The following is a 17,622-nucleotide window of genomic DNA, read 5'->3' on the forward strand; positions in this document are numbered from 1 at the left end:
GTTAATAAAGTAAAATTATAAGAACTAATGGTGCTAATAATGTAAAATTAAATGCTATAATTAAAAAAAACAAATAAGCACCAAATTAAAAATTAAAAGTACTTCAAAATGGTTTCCCCTTCATAAAAAGATAAGAAAAAGTAACAAATGATTAAATTTAATATTTAAAAGAAGGCGAGGTCATCTCGAAACTAATCACAATCCAACATGAAAACATGCATTTCTGCTGCTCACAGCTTTTGGATAATCCGCGTTCTCCTGCTCTTCATTCCGCGTTATCTTTTCTCCTCCTCCAATCTCAATCGTTGACCGACTTCGAATCCAAATCACACCGTGGGCTACACTGAAATTGAGTTTACATCATTACGTACCTGATTAGAGCTCGAGAAATTTTGGCATCTTTCGTGTCTTTAAAATTTTTTCTCCTACATGTCATGGCCACCTCTGCGCAAATCTGAGAAAGAAATGAAAGAGGCGGCACGAAGCCCAATATTTTCATAAGAAAACAGCGACAGAGCTGAGAATATAAGACGACACAAGCTTCTCCAAAATCTTCACCCTCTTTCCTTCTTCACTCGCACGCACCAGTAACTACGTATACGAAAAAGAAAAAAGAAAAAAGAAAAGAAAAGGAAAATCCCAGTCCTATAAGACCCACGAGAAGAAACAAGTCCGTATGATGATTTTTACGATACATCCAGGGGAAAAAATCGAAACTTTAACTCCCTCCTCCATCCCCCAACTTCACTACATCAACCTTCGAAGTTTGAGCTCGAACTCCAACATTCCCAACTTGCATAGAGATACACAAGCTTGTTGATTTTAGAGAGGGACAGACAAAGAGATACAGATATAGAGAGAGAAAGAGAGATTTGGGGGTTAGGTTGTGTAAGCGCGTGGTGATTGTTTTTCTTGAGAAAGGGTAAATATGAGCGATTGGATGGGGTTTTCTCTGACTCCACACTTGAGGATTGATGAAGTATATGGGAATGGTAGAGAAAACCAAGCAGAACACCGTGGAGGCTATCCTCCTTCTCATCCTCGCTTGTCGGTTATGCCTTTGAGATCAGATGGCTCTCTCTGTGTTGCTGACCCTTTTAGGCACTCTGGTGCAGCTGAAGGTACTAGTGCATGTCACTGTTCATATTTCAATATCTTCCTGTTATTTTATTCATCCTCTTTTGGTATTTGTCTTGTGTTTGAATGTTCAAGAAGTTGTCTCTCTTTATGAATAGGATGTGTTTGATCTTTGGCCTCTGTTTGCATGTTAGCCAAAGCAGCACTTTCGCTCTATTTCCTTTGGTTACTTTGTTACTTAGCAATGAAATCAGTTCCTTTGCTGCATGCTTTCTAAAGATACAATCAATTTCTCATCTGGCTTTTTTGGCTGCTCTGTAGAGTGGAGGTATGATAATGGAGTAGTAGGAGGAACCTCCAATGAAAAAGGTCCAAAGCTTGAAGATTTCTTGGGTTGTTACTCGAACACGTCTGATATTGCTGAAACCAAAGTGTATTGCCAAGGCAGTACACAACAAGAAGATCAAGACCGAGAGCATAACCAGAGCCAGAACCAGGACATTTCTAGCAGGATCAATGTGAATGTGGCCCCAAGCTTCAGCACCAACACTGAGATGGAAACTAATGGGGAAAATTTCGCAAACCCTCCTTCCTTAATCCAATCTTTTCATGCATACAATGATGGTAACCCGCGAGCTGTAATCCCAAGTAACGGCATGTACAAGTCCTGGTTGGCTCAATCTCAATCTTCTGCTGAAGTAAATGGTTATAACTACCAATCTCTAGCCCTAACTATGAGTCCTAGTGTACCAAACACTCTTTGTGGTGCAGTTTCACCGGTTCAAGTGGAAGATGATGCTCGTAAAAGGCCAATCACAAAATCTCTTGCTGCTAGAGAACCCGTGCCTCGCAAATCTATTGATACCTTTGGTCAAAGAACATCTCAATATCGAGGTGTTACAAGGTAAGGATAGTGATTCTTCTAGTTAACGAATTATATCGTTCCTTCGGCTTTTCATTATTCCTTTTATGTTTTCCATATCGGGGTATTAGGCATAGATGGACTGGGAGATATGAGGCCCATTTGTGGGATAATAGTTGCAGGAAGGAAGGGCAAACGAGGAAAGGAAGGCAAGGTGAGAGAAAAACTACGTCCTCTTTTTTCACATCATGGTTTAGTAAGAACCAAACACGCCGTTAAACCTTGTGGTAGATGATCATCATTGTTTTTCTTTTTAGCCCTTTCTCTTGATTTGATGAGAATATATGTACTAACGGTTTGTTTGACGCACTGGTTGGATTCTTCTCCTTTCAACGCTTCAACTCTCTCTGCACAGTTTACCTCGGTAGGTGAAAATCCACTATACATTTGCATGTCTCTTTCTGTAGTTCTTTTACCATCCTCTCTGGTCTTTACTGTTTTCCCATGACAACAATTGATCTGGTGCATAATTTATATTTTTTTGAAAAAAGCATGAAAAGGTGTGCTCTTGTGCATGATTCTGAGAGAAAATATGTAATTCATCCCTTTTGGAAAATAATAATTTGTATTATTGTTACTAGGTGGTTATGATAAAGAAGAAAAAGCAGCAAGGGCTTATGACTTAGCTGCGCTCAAGTATTGGGGCCCAACCACTCACATAAATTTCCCTGTATGCTTTCTCAGACTTGCACTGTTCCTTCCATCGAAAAGTCTTGTCTATGTTCGCTGTTTTGTTTTTAGCTTTCGACTATTGAACTATTTCATGGTTCTACCATCGGCTATAGCCCACACTTCATCTAAAAATTCTTAAATGCTTTATCAGTTAAGCAGTTATGAGAAGGAACTTGAAGAGATGAAGCACATGACGAGGCAAGAATTTGTGGCCAATTTGAGGAGGTACCCACTCGAATCTTTTCTCGTGATCTTATTAGATACGGTTTAGATAGCGATCCTTCAGCAATAAGTGGGTAGTTTTTGTACAATTCAGTAGCAGACTCTGCGATAATTTTACTGCAAAATTTTAATATAGCAAACATGCAATGAATTTTATCTGAGCATTGTCGATTGACTTTTCATTCCTCAATTAATTTTCATCCCCTATATTCAATATGGAACAAAACGATGTGTCCTTTTTTGTTCTTTGGGGAGCAGGAAGAGCAGTGGATTTTCAAGAGGTGCTTCTGTGTATAGGGGCGTGACAAGGTATGGCCAAAGTTCTGAGCTTTTTACTTTATCATTAATAATATTGATAAAAAGTTTTCCATTATTTACTGCAATTCCAGCTTTTGAATTAACTTGGCGGCCATTATTGGCAAAACATTGATCTGCTTCCCTTGTCTCTCTTCAGACACCATCAACATGGAAGGTGGCAAGCTAGGATCGGTAGAGTTGCAGGAAACAAAGACTTGTATCTCGGTACATTTAGTAAGTTTCACCAACCTCCCTCACCATAACCTTTCGTATATTTTCCTTTTAATTAACCTTATCTTAAACACCTGTTCCTCGTTATTTACTCGTAAGCTGCTTGTGTTAATCACTATATTTGCCTGCAGGCACACAAGAGGAAGCCGCAGAAGCATATGATATTGCTGCAATTAAGTTCAGGGGAACTAGTGCTGTGACCAACTTCGATATAAGCAGGTATGACGTGAAGAGAATATGCTCCAGCTCGACCCTCATTGCAGGAGATCTGGCAAAGAAGTCTCCGAAAGACTCAGCTCCGGGCAGTGTGGCCACCACAACGGACGACTTCAATTCTAATGCATCAACGTCATTAGCGACGGCGGCTCATCGGCAGCAGCCACAGCCCTTTTTGGCTGTAACAAATGGTGAGCACTCTTCTGATGAGTTAGCCAGCATGGTTTGGAATGATGACGGGAACCCCAACGAGAAACAGGTCAATGATCACAGTACTTCCGAGAACGGCACGAATAATAATGCTAAGGACGCGTCAAACTCGGAAGAAAGTCCCAAGTGTTCTGTGGGAATGGGAAATGAGTTTGGGGTGAATGGTTCGGAGTTTGGACCCGGGTTCTTCTCGTTGCAGGGACCAAAGTATGGTGATGGTGATGATGGAAACAACGACAACGGTGATGATAACTCGAATAATGACATTCGCATTGGGAACATGGGTCTGGCTCATCAAGTTCCTATGTTTGCTTTGTGGAATGAATGAACAAACGAGATCGAGGTCTTCAAGATTCGAGGCTGAGTGGATAGGGTAAGCTAGTGGGAAATTTGTAGTTGTTTTCAGCTTAGGAAAAAGGAAAAAGGCAAAGAAGAAGACGTGACTATGTAAGGAAATTTTGAATCCTACTGTGTTTATTTAGTGGGATTCGTTAAGTGAAATGCCGAGTTATAATTCTGGATTACATGACTAAGCAATAGTGTTATTTTTCTCCTGCGTGCTCTGCGAATCTTGTTCGGATTTTACTGTTACGATAATAGGGAAAAGGAAGGGGAGGGGGAACGTCTTTGATCAAAGCATTAATTTATAGCCGATAATACAATCGACGCCAGTAGAAAGCTACAACGTACGATATAAAGTAGCCGCAGGAAAGCCCCGCTGCCCCCTATATGAGTTTCTATAGAATAATGCTTATCCGTACATGATGTTGTCCTCTTGTTTGCCACTAGCTGAGAGGTGATTTTTTACGTTTAAAATGTGTACATTACATTTCTCTGTTAGAGAGGTGTTTTTGTAACTAAACTTTTTTACATGTTTATTTCATATATTATAAAAGATATAATTTTGATATCATCCAAACACACTCTACATGTGAAATATTAACAAGCATGCAAGTCTAAAGTATATTCCAGTCTTAATGTTTTTCCTAATTTTTCATTAATGTAAAAGTCTCATAGTACTACTTTCCGTTTTTAATATAAGACTTTATTTGATTTTTATTTTAATTTTAAATATAAAATTCTAATTCATTTTTTTTTATATTTATTTTTTTCAAGATAGTTTTTTTTAATGGTAGTTCTAACTAGTAAATTTTATTAGTAAGGAATTAAGGATATTTTAAAAAATAATACTCCTCCGGTCCTAATTATAAGACCCAATTGACTTATTTGAGGAGATTAAGGAAGTAAATTAAGTTGGTTATTTATAATAAATAAGTGTTGTCATTCCTAAAATATCCTTGCTAATTAAGTATATTGGCTAAAACTATCATTATTAGAAGGATTATCTTGGAAAAAAAATGCATAAATATAAGAGACAAAATGGATTGGGTCTTATAATTAGGACCAAATAAAAAGTCAAATTGGGTCTTATAATAAGGACCGGAGGAGTATCTATTTATTACAAATAATTAATTTAATTTATTTTTTTAATCTACTTAAATTAATTAACTAATTTTTATATTTGGGATCCGAGAAAATGTAAACGTAATCTAAAATTGCAATCAATCTAGTTATTTCGTGTGTTTGTCTGTCTGCTTGTCTGCATGCGTTCAACGCCTTGCGAAGACGCAGAAGCCGGTGTTGACCGCGGATATTTGGATGTCCGGGTTTAATATCTGGAGCGTGGGAATATTGAGTATGGGTCAACTTATTTAAGCCTGACTTTGGGGAGAAATCTAAATTTAGGTTGAATATGAGGTTAAAAAAATTACTCCTCCGGTCCTAATTATAAGACCCAATTGACTTATTTGAGGAGATTAAGGAAGTAAGTTAAGTTGGTTATTTATAATAAATAAGTGTTGTTATTCCTAAAATATCCTTGCTTATTAAGTATATTGGCTAAAACTATCATTATTAGAAGGATTATCTTAGAAAAAAATGCATAAATATAAGAGAGAAAATGGATTTGGTCTTATAATTAGGACCAAATAAAAAGTCAAATTGGGTCTTATAATAAGGACCGGAGGAGTATAAATCTATTATTTTAAAAGTGTTTTTTGTTAAAACATGCTACTTCCGATCCTTAATATAAGACCATATTTGACTTTTATGTTAGTCCTAAATATAAAACCCCAATCTATTTTGCCTCTCATATTTACTCAATTTTTTAAAATAGTCCTTCTAATAATTATAGTTTTAGCCAACATACTTAATTAGTAAGGATATTTTATGAAAAACAATACTTATTTATTACAAATAATTAATTTAACTTCTTTTCTCAAATTAGTCAACTGGCTCTTATAATTAGGAACGGAGGTAGTAGTATATACTATCCACTCCATTTATATATATATACTCCTTGGTCCTAATTATAAGACCCAATTGACTTATTTGAGGAAATTAAGGAAGTAAGTTAAGTTGGTTATTTATAATAAATAAGTGTTGTCATTCCTAAAATATCCTTGCTAATTAAGTATATTGGCTAAAACTATCATTATTAGAAGGATTATCTTGGAAAAAAATGCATAAATATAAGAGACAAAATGGATTGGGTCTTATAATTAGAACCAAATAAAAAGTCAAATTGGGTCTTATAATAAGAACTGAAGGAGTATATAGATATATCCCTACAGGTTGGTTATAGTGTGACAGCATTAATTATGAAGCAATATTTTTGTTTGTTTTTTATTTGTAAAAAGAAAATTGAAAAGATTATGAAATCCCTGCAATTCACTGCGTACGATCCTATGACATGCCTCCAGAATGGTGAGACTCACCGGGAAGAAACAAGAACCCTCTCAACGCAGCGTTTTAAGTTATTCCAATTCCAAAGTTGAGAGCGCGGAGCTCGAGGCAGTGGCGGGACACAATAATGCGCAGAGTCAGAGAGAGGCGTTTGGATTAGAAAGACCAATCGAAATTGTGCGTTTGATATGGGCTGTGGGAGTGGACGGCCCAGATGGCGGTGAAGGAGGGAACAGAAGTTCACGAAAAGTCAAAACGTACTGCTCGTAATAAAAAAATATATATATGGGCGGAGGCAGGAGGCGAGTATAGTAACTACGGTATGGCAGGGGAGCAGGGAATCACCGGGGGTAGCCATCTTTTGACTGCGAATGGGATGGAACGGAATGATACGTTATTAGGAATTTAGGATAGCATTATTATAAATAATAATAATAATAATAATAAAATGAAATTAAAAAGGAGTTATTTGTTGTGGGGGTAAAGTTGGGATTGACCCACGTAGGAAGCAGGCAGGAGGGGAGGGGGAAAGATCTGAAAGAATCCAAGCAAGTTCAGAGCCTGCGGTGAAGAGATGCCTTAAATTGCGTGCCCCCGCCAACTTCTCTCCAACCCGTATATATATACACACACACACAAACACTCCATTTTTTTAAATTTAAGGGGGGAAAAAGCAAAAAATCATGAGAATATTTCCAAAGTTACATAAACTTGTTGTAAAGAAATAGAAGGTCACAAAAATGGAAATCTGTCTAACTAAGCTAAGTGTAAATTAGTTTGGGGTGATTTGGGAGGAAAAAGAAGAAAAACAGGAGGAATATAAAAGAAGAGGAGGGAGAGGGAGAGGAGGGAAGGGTAGCAGGATGGATGAGGTGAGAGGCAGGCACCTAGTCCTCTGCCGCACCTACATGCATAGCTCTATGCAGTTGCAGAACCCATTCCCCATCTTCTCTCTGCATCGCGTCTGCATGCCCCTTTCATTCTTCTGTCTCTCTCTCTCCCTCTCTCTGGGGCACGCAGTCTACTCTATCCCCCCCCCCCCAACAAAAAAAAAATTCTTTTCCGGCCACAACCTTTTTCTTTTTGTGTTTATGTACCCTTTGACTTTTCCCCCTTACTCTTTCCTTCTTCATTGCCTCCCTACCAAATCCATTCCTAACATTCGCATTTATCTTCTTCACAATCAATTTGAATAACGAAACCTCCTAATCAATAATATATCTAAGGACTGAGTTATTAACAGAGCATAATAGCGTCGTGTGATTCATGTAGCCGATCCCACCTATTGAGATAAGACTTGTTGTTGTTGTAATCAATTTGAGAATGATCCAAATTGAATCCTTTTGATTTATATGCTTTTTTAAATTGAAAAGGAAAGGGGGGTTATGCTGGGGAAAAGCAAGGGAGGAGGATCCATATGCTTCAAGAATGGAAAGGAGAAGCTCATCCTCGCGCTTCCTGCTGATGTCTCTCTCTCTGTCTGTTTTTCCCCTTTTTATTTATTTACTATTATTATTCTTCCTATTCTAAATATAAGACTCTTTTATACACTAATATAAGTACCAGGGTCTTATATGGGTATTATTTTACAGATTTCCTTGAATTTGCGTAAATTCGCATTGTGGTGCGGGGGCGTCTCTGAAATTCCGACATATCACTTTTGGGCTCTCGCTGTAAATTCCAGAAACTAAAGAGGTGTTTGGGCAAGATCAAACCATGATTTCAGAAATATTTTTATGGTATACGAAATAAATATATAGAGAATTTTATTTTAATTTACGAAAAAGTGTTTCTGAAAAGTGTTTATTAGGTTATCCAAATACCCCCTAAACATTTCTTCCTGCGTTGCATACGATTTACTATGTGATACTCATTACAGTAATTACTACATGTATTCTTCTAATGGATGCTCCAACAGCGTGCACAAGAAATTGGCACGTAAATCCCACATAAGTAGAGAAAGACAAACAAAAACACATGCAGAGAAAAAAATCAAAACAACAAAAATTATATATAACAGTGTTTCTATAAAAACATGCACAATTTCGTATGCTCCCCGCCCTCCCAGTACAGTACTCCGGGTCTATTTAAAGATTTTGATACAGCCCTAATATAAGGTCTTTCTTCTTTTGCGTCACCTATTAAAATTTTATCTTGACCATAGTACCATTATTTAGTGAATACTTTTATCTTTGTGCATTAAACTTCAACGTGGACATTTTTTTAATAAAAATGTTCCAAATTTTTTATATATTAATTATAAAAAATTATTTCCTTTAAAAAACTTTGCAAATTGTGTATTTAATAGTACCCCTACCAAGTCCATGAGCCGTATACATTTCACATTGATTGATGTTAATGGCAGGGAGGGGTCGTTTTCAGGCATGCAGTTGGGGGGAAGGGTGAAAGGCAGGTAAAGGACAGAGACAGAGACGGCACACAGAAAGAGGACAAGGAGATACATGCATGTTTCAGTTTCATGCAATTTGCAAATGCCTTCTTATTTGCCCGTCAATTTGCTGCTTACTTTTACACTTACGGGTGTTTGGATGATTAAAAAAAATCCTTTTAAAACCGATACAATTTTTTAATATATTCATTTCATATATCATAAAAATATTTTTAAAATCATAATTTTATTTTTACTTAAACATTTTTTAATCTTTAATTAATATTACTTTTAGTTCTAATTATAAAATCTAATCCATTCATAATGTATAAAACAAATTTTTGTACTTAAAATAGGAGGCAGTAGTAATTAATAGCAATACAGTAGTTGGGAGAAAAAGGACAAAATGATGGTTTTTTAAATGCAAATTCTTGAGATGAGGTGATGGGAAAGAAAGACAATACTGGGAGGTTATTGATTGACAAGTCACTGAGGGGTTGAGCAAACCCACTACTTCCAAACATCCCTTTTGCTCCTTTCCTTCCTTCGCCTTCATTTTCCTGGGCCACTACGTTCATGAATAAATAATATCTATAGTTTTTTTTAACCCACTCAATTCACCGTAATTTTATTCTGACTATATCTAAATTTGACTCACGTCATATATCTAACTGTGATGGGTGAGTCTCTTAACGGAGATTTCTGCATACGTTGAGGCTCGAATTCGAGACCTCACTTAAATAGTACCAAACCGTTTACCACTTGGATCAACTCCTGTTGGTAATAATATCTATAGTTAGTTAATTGCAATATGCGTCAGTTTTAATGGTACCCGTCACATTTGAATGAGGTTTTGGATCAAAACGCACATTCGGAGATTTATTTGGAGCTACTTATATTAAGTGTCTACAAGAATATCTATATAAGTCACGACAAAACACTTCTCACATGATTATTATGTATTTCATAAATTATAGGGTTAAGGTGCAACCAGCACCTCCAAGTATTTTGTCAGGTGCACCCAGTAGTCTAAAGTAATTTATAGTGCAATTTTGCCCTCAAAGTAATTAAAATGGTGCACCGGTATCCCATGCTAACAGATCTGTTACTTTGACTGTTAAATTGATGAGTCAGCACAAGTTTGACCAAAATAATCTGACGTGGCATGTCTAATAAGCAAATGATGTGGAACTTTTTCGGGGTTAAGGTGCATCCAGCACCTCCAAGTATTTTTCCAGGTGCACCCAGTGGCCTAAAATAATTTATGGTGTAATTTTGCCCTCAAAGTAATTAAAATGGTGCACCGGTATCCTATGCTAACATATCTGTTACTTTGACTGTGAAATTGATGAGTCAGCACAAGTTTGACCAAAATAATCTGACCTGACATGTCTAATAAGTAGGTGATGTGGAATTTTTTTCGTCTACCACTGCTTTGTTTTCTCTGTTCAGTAAATGCTCTCTTCGGCTCTTAGAATTTTTTTCAGAGTAAGAAATTTTTTCAGAGATACTCCTCTGGTCCTATTTATAGGGTAGAGAGAGAAGATATTTTTTGGTCCTATTTATAAGGCACTGAGAGAAATTTTTTGTATGAATGTACAAATTTACCCCTCATTTATTATTGTATTGACTTTGTTTATATGAGGTATAATGTATATTAAATAGGGATAAAGTTGAAAAGTTATTAAAATTTAAACGAGAGTTAATGAAATTTAAGGTTTTCCTTGGTCTGTGTGAAACTTGCTGGAAGTGCCTTATAAACAGGACTAGAGGAGTAATGTTCAGACAAAACAATGAAATTAACAAGAAAAGCCATGTCACCTGCTTATTAGACATGCTAGGTCAGATTATTTTGGTCAAACTTGTGCTGATCTGTTAGCATAGGATACCGGTGCACCATTTTAATTACTTTGAGGGCAAAACTGCACCATAAATTACTTTAAGTCACTGGGTGCACCTGGAAAAATACTTGGGGTGCTGAATGCACCTTAACCTCGAAAAAATTCCATATCACCTGCTTATTGGACATGTCACGTCAGATTATTTTGGTCAAACTTATGCTGACTCATCAATTTAACGGTCAAAGTAACAGATCTGTTAACATAGGATACCGGTGCACCATTTTAATTACTTTGAAGGTAAAATTGCACCATAAATTACTTTAGGCCACTGGGTGCACCTGACAAAATACTTGGGGGTGCTGGGTGTACCTTAACCCTAAATTATAATTAAAAAGCTGTTTTTAAAGATCATTCCAAATAAGCACTCAATATTTGTGGTTGCTTATGGACAATGATTGTAATCCTTCGCTCTGTTCATTGCATGCAAATTTTAAAATTTTCGTGGTGGTGAAGAAGATACACATTTTAAATTTTGATAGTAGTAGTTATAAAGAAGAAAATCACATTAATTGAAGATGGCCTCAGATCCGATATTTTCCTGTTACTGTTTACGCATGTTGGTGGGTATGCAGAGGGGAATGGATACGCTGATTGGGCCTTTGGAATGAACTGGTGGATCCATTAGGCCCAACTCAGTTTGATAGTACGGATTCATTTCACTTGAGATCCATTGTCTGATTGACCCAACAGCCATGGGCCATGGTAAGGTAAACGAAGTGACAAAATGTGATTCTTTCGCTCTCCCCTCTTCAAATGGGATTTGTAGATCAATATACACAAACTTACACAATATATGCAAAAACTCATCGTCATCATCATTTCCATTTGCAGTGTTGGCCTCTCTTATGCACACACTTAATCATTCAAAAATTATAATATATATTTATAGATCTCAGGGGAAATATATCTACTTATATGGGCACCATTGTCATTATGAAATTAGCCCCTTTATATATATATATACTCCTCCGGTCCTTAATATAGGACCCAATTCTTGAGTTGGTTTTGGTCCTAAATATAAAACCCGTTTATCATATTTATCAATTTTCTCTTAATTACCCCTATAAATACTCCTTCAAGTATAATCAAGTAGAAGAGAGAGAGGAGGTGTTATAAAAAATGATTATGGTGTTTTAGGAAAAATATGTCACTTTTCTTATAATTAACTAACTTACCTAACTTCCTTAATCTAATCAAATTATTTAAATGGGTCTTATATTAAGGACCAGAGGAGTATATATTTATTGTCATGTTCGCTCAAACACATGTAAAAACAATGTTTTTCTTCATTTTTTGTCCTCTTTGTTGTGATCCAAACAAAAGCAATAATCTTCTCATTCTTACAAATGGCATCATAATAAATATTTAGCGGCAAAACAAGAAACAAATATGACAATAAACAAGTAAGTAAATTGATGATATAAAATAAGTATTGAGGCGGCAGCTATTTTTCTTCCATTTTGTGCTCCCCTTTACAACAGGAGAAATCCATCCATAATATTGTATTTATTTATTTCCTTAAAGAATAGGACAGGGCATAGGCATGTGACAGTCAAAAGATGGGGTATGATTAAATATGTAATCCACACAGATATGAGGAATATTCCTCTTCACAGTTCAAAGTTGTGAACTCAATCTAAGGTTGCAATCTCCACAAAATGGTAGCAATTAATAAAGCTGTCTCTTGCTGGTTCTTCATGATCTACGTTTATTAGCTGTCTCGTCTTTGTTTAAAGTCAGATCATTATTCATTCAAATCACATATATTTATTTAGTTCTGGTCATGGAAAAGTCATTCTAGTTAAATGATTGAATTTAAAAGCCATGTTAACCCATCTCATACAAATATATGCAAGGACAGATAGACAATCACAAAACAGTATTTATCCCCAGCAAGTCACAAGCTCCAGAGACAGGCTTGCACGAAAAAAATTGAATTTTTAATTAAAATTTGTCATACATATAATTGAATATCATATTATGGCCCCGTTTTTATAATAATTTCAACATTATTCTCACTAACAATCATTAGTTAAGAATATTAAATGAAGATTTAATACTCTTCTGATCCTTAATATAAGACCTAATTGTTAAGTCCATTTTGATCATAAATATAAGATCTATTTCTTATATTTATCAATTTTTTTTCTAAATTACCCCTATGAATACTTCATCAACCATAAGTCTATAATCAAGTAAGTGAGGGAGGAATGATATTAAGAAAGATGATTATGGTGTTTTAGAAAAAACATGTTATATTTCTTATAATTAACTAGTTTACCTAACTTTCTTAATCTAATCAAATTAGTTAAATATATTTTATATTAAAGACCATAGTAGTACTTTATACGAAACATTATTTTTTAAAAATATGACGGGGTTCTTTTATTTATAAAAGGATAGTCAACTATTTGAAATCTGGATGTACATGGCTTGAGTGGGTGGATCTGGGTCATGCAGATATTACCGGTGCCCAACATTAGTATTCTACCCAAGTAGTATTAATGTTTTCTTATAAGAAGTCACATGTTGGATTCTATTTATAACCTTGAGCACTCAGTGCCTACCTCATCAATTCAAATATATATATATATATATATACTTCTTTGATTCTTAATATAAGACCTATTTAACTAATTTAATTAGATTAATGAAATTAGATAAGTTAGTTAATTATAAGAAATGTAACAAGTTTTTCTTAAAATACCATAATCATCTTTCTTAATACTTCCTCTTCTTCTTCTACTTGATTATGGTTAATAGAGCATTCATATGGGTAATTTAGAGAAAATTAATTATAAGAAATGTAACAAGTTTTTCCTAAAATACCATAATCATCTTTCTTAATACTTCCTTTTCTTCTTCTACTTGATTATGGTTAATGGAGCATTCATATGAGTAATTTAGAGAAAATTGATAAATATGAGAAATATGTCTTATATTTAGGATTAAAACTAACTCAACAATTAAATCCTATATTGAGGTCCGGAGGAGTATATTCTTTGATAACTTTACGCATTGATGTGGTGTAACAAAATAATACTAGTATAAATGAGTACTGGCCAAACTGGAATACTTGATTGGTAACGCCATCATATCATATATATGAAATAAATATACTCAATACAATTCTACCTTATGCTCTTCTATTAATTGAGAGTGCTACTAATATATTATAAAAAAGCTTAGTATGATAAGAACAATGATTTGGCTTGATGATTCCTTATTGAGGTACAAACATCTTCTGAGGATGTGATCATTCACATTTCACTGTAACTGATGACTACTCATGTACCGTGAAATAATGGAAACCCAATAAAGTTGAGTATTATGTATCTTTACCAGAGCTAATTTTAAAAATTAATCTCTGTATGGTGTAGCTTATGCGAAGCTAATAGTATCAAAAGAATTTGGTTGAAATGAATATACTTTCTGCCAGCAGTATTTTAGGCGAGATTAGACTTTGTTATCCGTGAATATACTCTCTTCGTCTCCAAAGAATTGACAACTAAAATGTTACATTTTTTTTTCATTTTTTTCCCTTTTTTTTAATTTGGCCGGCAGTTATAGAATACTTTTAGACAAACAAATAAAAAACCAACAAAAAAAAATTCGACAAGCAAAACGTTACTGGCTACCGGTACTATATCATGCATATCAATATATTTATATTTAGTGGCAAATAATTTTGATAATTTGTAATTTTATTATATTGTAATACATGTACTATATTATGATAATTTTATCATTGATAACCTGCTGTCATTTTTTCGACTTAAAATTGAAAAAAGAAAAAGTCCAATAAAAATTTGGTTCATCTTCGTCCATCTAAAAGCGTGATTGATATTAATTCAAACGCATGTCGTTTAGAACATCACTTTCTTTCGCTTTATAGTTTACAAGAGCATCATAGCCATCAAATGGGCCCCGCGCAATGACGCTGTCATGGGCTCACCGTGGCTGACACGTCACCAGACCACGTGCCCCCACACCCTCCCGCGGGCCCTTTCTCTCTCTATCTTTCTCGGTCTTCATGGCACATGACAGGTTCAAGTGTTGAAGATTCTGTCCAGCTAGCTCATCAACTCTCCTAAATTAGCTCAGCCGTTGAACTTTCCCCGGGCCCCGTACAATCTCTTCCCCACCCCCTCTTTTCCTCTGCAATTTCCTTCCAATTTCTCTGACGCTGGATTGGACCCAGCGTCAAGAAATTCCAAGGCCTTCTTTCTCAATCTCCGCCATTTCCTTCGCCTCTTCTTCCCCGGAATATTTACTACCTGCCAATCCACTCCGCTTCATCTTGTTTCCGGCATTTCCTTTTACCCATTTCTCTCTTCCCTTCTCGACAAGGAGGGTCCCGCTTTTGTCTGGGCACCAAGGACACAACCCTTGGCCGAAGATTTCGGATTTGTTCGTCGGTTGCTCAAGACGAAGAAAGCGAAGCTTTGGGGATAATCCCGTACGGTTGGTTTCTCTGCATTGGGTTTCTGGGGACGCAAGGATTTGCATTTACAGCTGAATTGGCCATCAGGGACCCTCAGAGAACAAAATTACATGCCAACGGTGGGTGTAGCCAGATGCGAAAAACCCCCCATTGCCGAATTGTTCTTGAATATCGGAATCCTTTGATCGTTGTTTTATGGATTCAGCATTTTCGTCCTTGAGTTTTCTAATATTTGGCTATATCATTAGCCTTTATGTTTTACTTGTTGATCCCAGATGGTCAGTAGTAATGTAATGTCATCATCTCCTACTCATCCCCCGCCACCGCCTCCCCCTCCCCCTCCCCGGCTCTCTCCCCCTCCACCGCGGCCGCCTACTCCTTCTCCACCACCGCCACCTCCGCCCCCGCCCCCTCCCCCTCCTCCTCCTCTGCCTTCGCCTCCGCCTCCATCATCACCTCCACCGCCCGGAGCTAAGCTGTCACCTCCGCCGCCGCTATCACCATCGGCAGCGACTCCTCCGCCAAATCCTGCTTCCCCGACGAATGAAGTGACGGTGGACAAACCTCCACCGCCTCCTCTTGATGACAACCACCTTAACCAGCTCCGGCAACCGCCGCCCTCGATGAATGCGGGTAAGAAGATTGGGCTATTGTTTTTGGGTATGGCGGCATTAATGCAAGTTGGGGTGATCGGGTTATTAATATATAAGCGAAGGCAACTCTTAAACGACTCATGACAGATATGAAGCTTGTCCTTTGGAAAATTACTTTGCGAGTTCTCTTGTCAATTCTTCGTTATTTGGTAGAGTTGAAATTCTTGACTGAGATTTTGTATATTTTGGCAAGAAAGCAAGGGCCACAAGAATTGACCATCAATTGTGGATTGCTTGAGGCATCGCTGTTCCCGTTTGGGCCTTCAGAGTGTTAATTTAGTTGATGTTGTCTGCTCTTAATGTTAATTTCTATTCGTATCATTCCTTCCCCTGTTAGTTTCTTTACATGGCTTATAATTAACAGAAGCCCTTTATTCTTCTTAAGTTCTTTCTTCTTCTTTTTTCCTGACATTTTCACTGTACAATGATGTTAGAAAGTAATGGAAATTTAACAATGACATTTGTATACTCTTTTCCTTTCGCTATTTGGTGTGGTCGTTACCGTGGAATGTATCTACTCCTAGTTGTCGAGTGTATGTGCTGACCAGAATTTATGTGATTATTCTTAAGGTTGCTCCAAACCAATGCGACTTCTTAGCTAAAGGCCTGTTTGAGATAGCATTCAAAAGTTTATACAAGTAAGTCGAAATAAAACCCCCTTTGCATATTTACCTTATATTCTATAAATTATGATTAAAAAATTATTTATAAATTATTCCAAATAGAGCCAAAACGCTCTCTAGATAAAAGTGTTCTACACAAATAGTAAGTGCTGAGTAATGCACATTTCACCGTACATTACAGAATTTGGTGTCATGACTTTCGGACAAATTTTAATGCTCCCGCCATGGGTTTTGTTTTAAAATACCTGCCACTTTGGAATTTCAATGAAGTTTTTACCCTTAATTAACAAAGAGAGTCATTAAGACGGCAGAAAATGAAACAAAACAAATGCTGTGTAGTCTTCTCCTCTAACATAAATGTCAGAGAGTATGCCTATCTTCTTATGGTTTGCAGAAGTATTCTGTGTCTTTCTAGATCTGTAGTTTCTGCATGCCTGTCTTGCATTGAAAGTTGTCATGTTAATGTGTCGTGCATTTTAAAGTGAGCAAATTTGATGACTATTTACTCTTAGAAGGTATCAGGGTGCCCATTGTTGTGCTTGCAACTTGGTTTATGCTTGCTGTTACTACTTCTGTCGGTAACTGTTTATTAAAGAGACGTTGAACACTGCACAGATTACCTGAAATTCCAGAGGGGGATGTAGTTTAGAATTGAGCATGGATCAGGGTAAAGGTTTGATACCTGCGGGGCTTACATTGATTCGGTTAGCTTAATAATTATGGCCAAGCGTGGTATTTCGTTGAGCCAGTTCATATTATTCAACATGCGACTTGGATAAACATTAGTCCTTATGGACCTTTCTCGTTCAACTATCTTACCATGTTGATGCTGTCCGAGAATCCAGAGAAGCTGAACACTCTGAACAATAGTTGGTTTAAGCATATTATAGCATTAGTCAGGACTCAAAATCCAGACATTGGGTCAAGCAGGTATTCGGATAGTATGTTCTGCTATAGCCTATAAATTTGATTTTAAGCTGGTAAAGCCGGCATAACCATGCACAATGGAATGATAATTCT

The 17,622-nt window shown here is 36.4% G+C and overlaps 1 protein-coding gene across 1 annotated transcript; it reads left to right on the plus strand.

The window, feature by feature from the left end:
- The first annotated feature begins 928 nt into the window (after positions 1 to 928).
- On the plus strand, positions 929 to 4,175 carry LOC114711849 (AP2-like ethylene-responsive transcription factor AIL1). Its single transcript, XM_028896277.1, has 8 exons — positions 929 to 1,121; positions 1,399 to 1,981; positions 2,071 to 2,153; positions 2,581 to 2,669; positions 2,823 to 2,896; positions 3,152 to 3,202; positions 3,348 to 3,424; positions 3,553 to 4,175. The coding sequence occupies exons 1-8, from the start codon at positions 929 to 931 to the stop codon at positions 4,173 to 4,175; spliced, it is 1,773 nt and encodes a 590-aa protein (XP_028752110.1).
- The last annotated feature ends 13,447 nt before the right edge of the window (positions 4,176 to 17,622 follow it).

This window comes from Neltuma alba, unplaced genomic scaffold, assembly GCF_004799145.2.
Source record: "Neltuma alba isolate B1F8T4 unplaced genomic scaffold, ASM479914v2 tig00011322_pilon, whole genome shotgun sequence".
Taxonomy (NCBI): Eukaryota; Viridiplantae; Streptophyta; class Magnoliopsida; order Fabales; family Fabaceae; genus Neltuma; species Neltuma alba.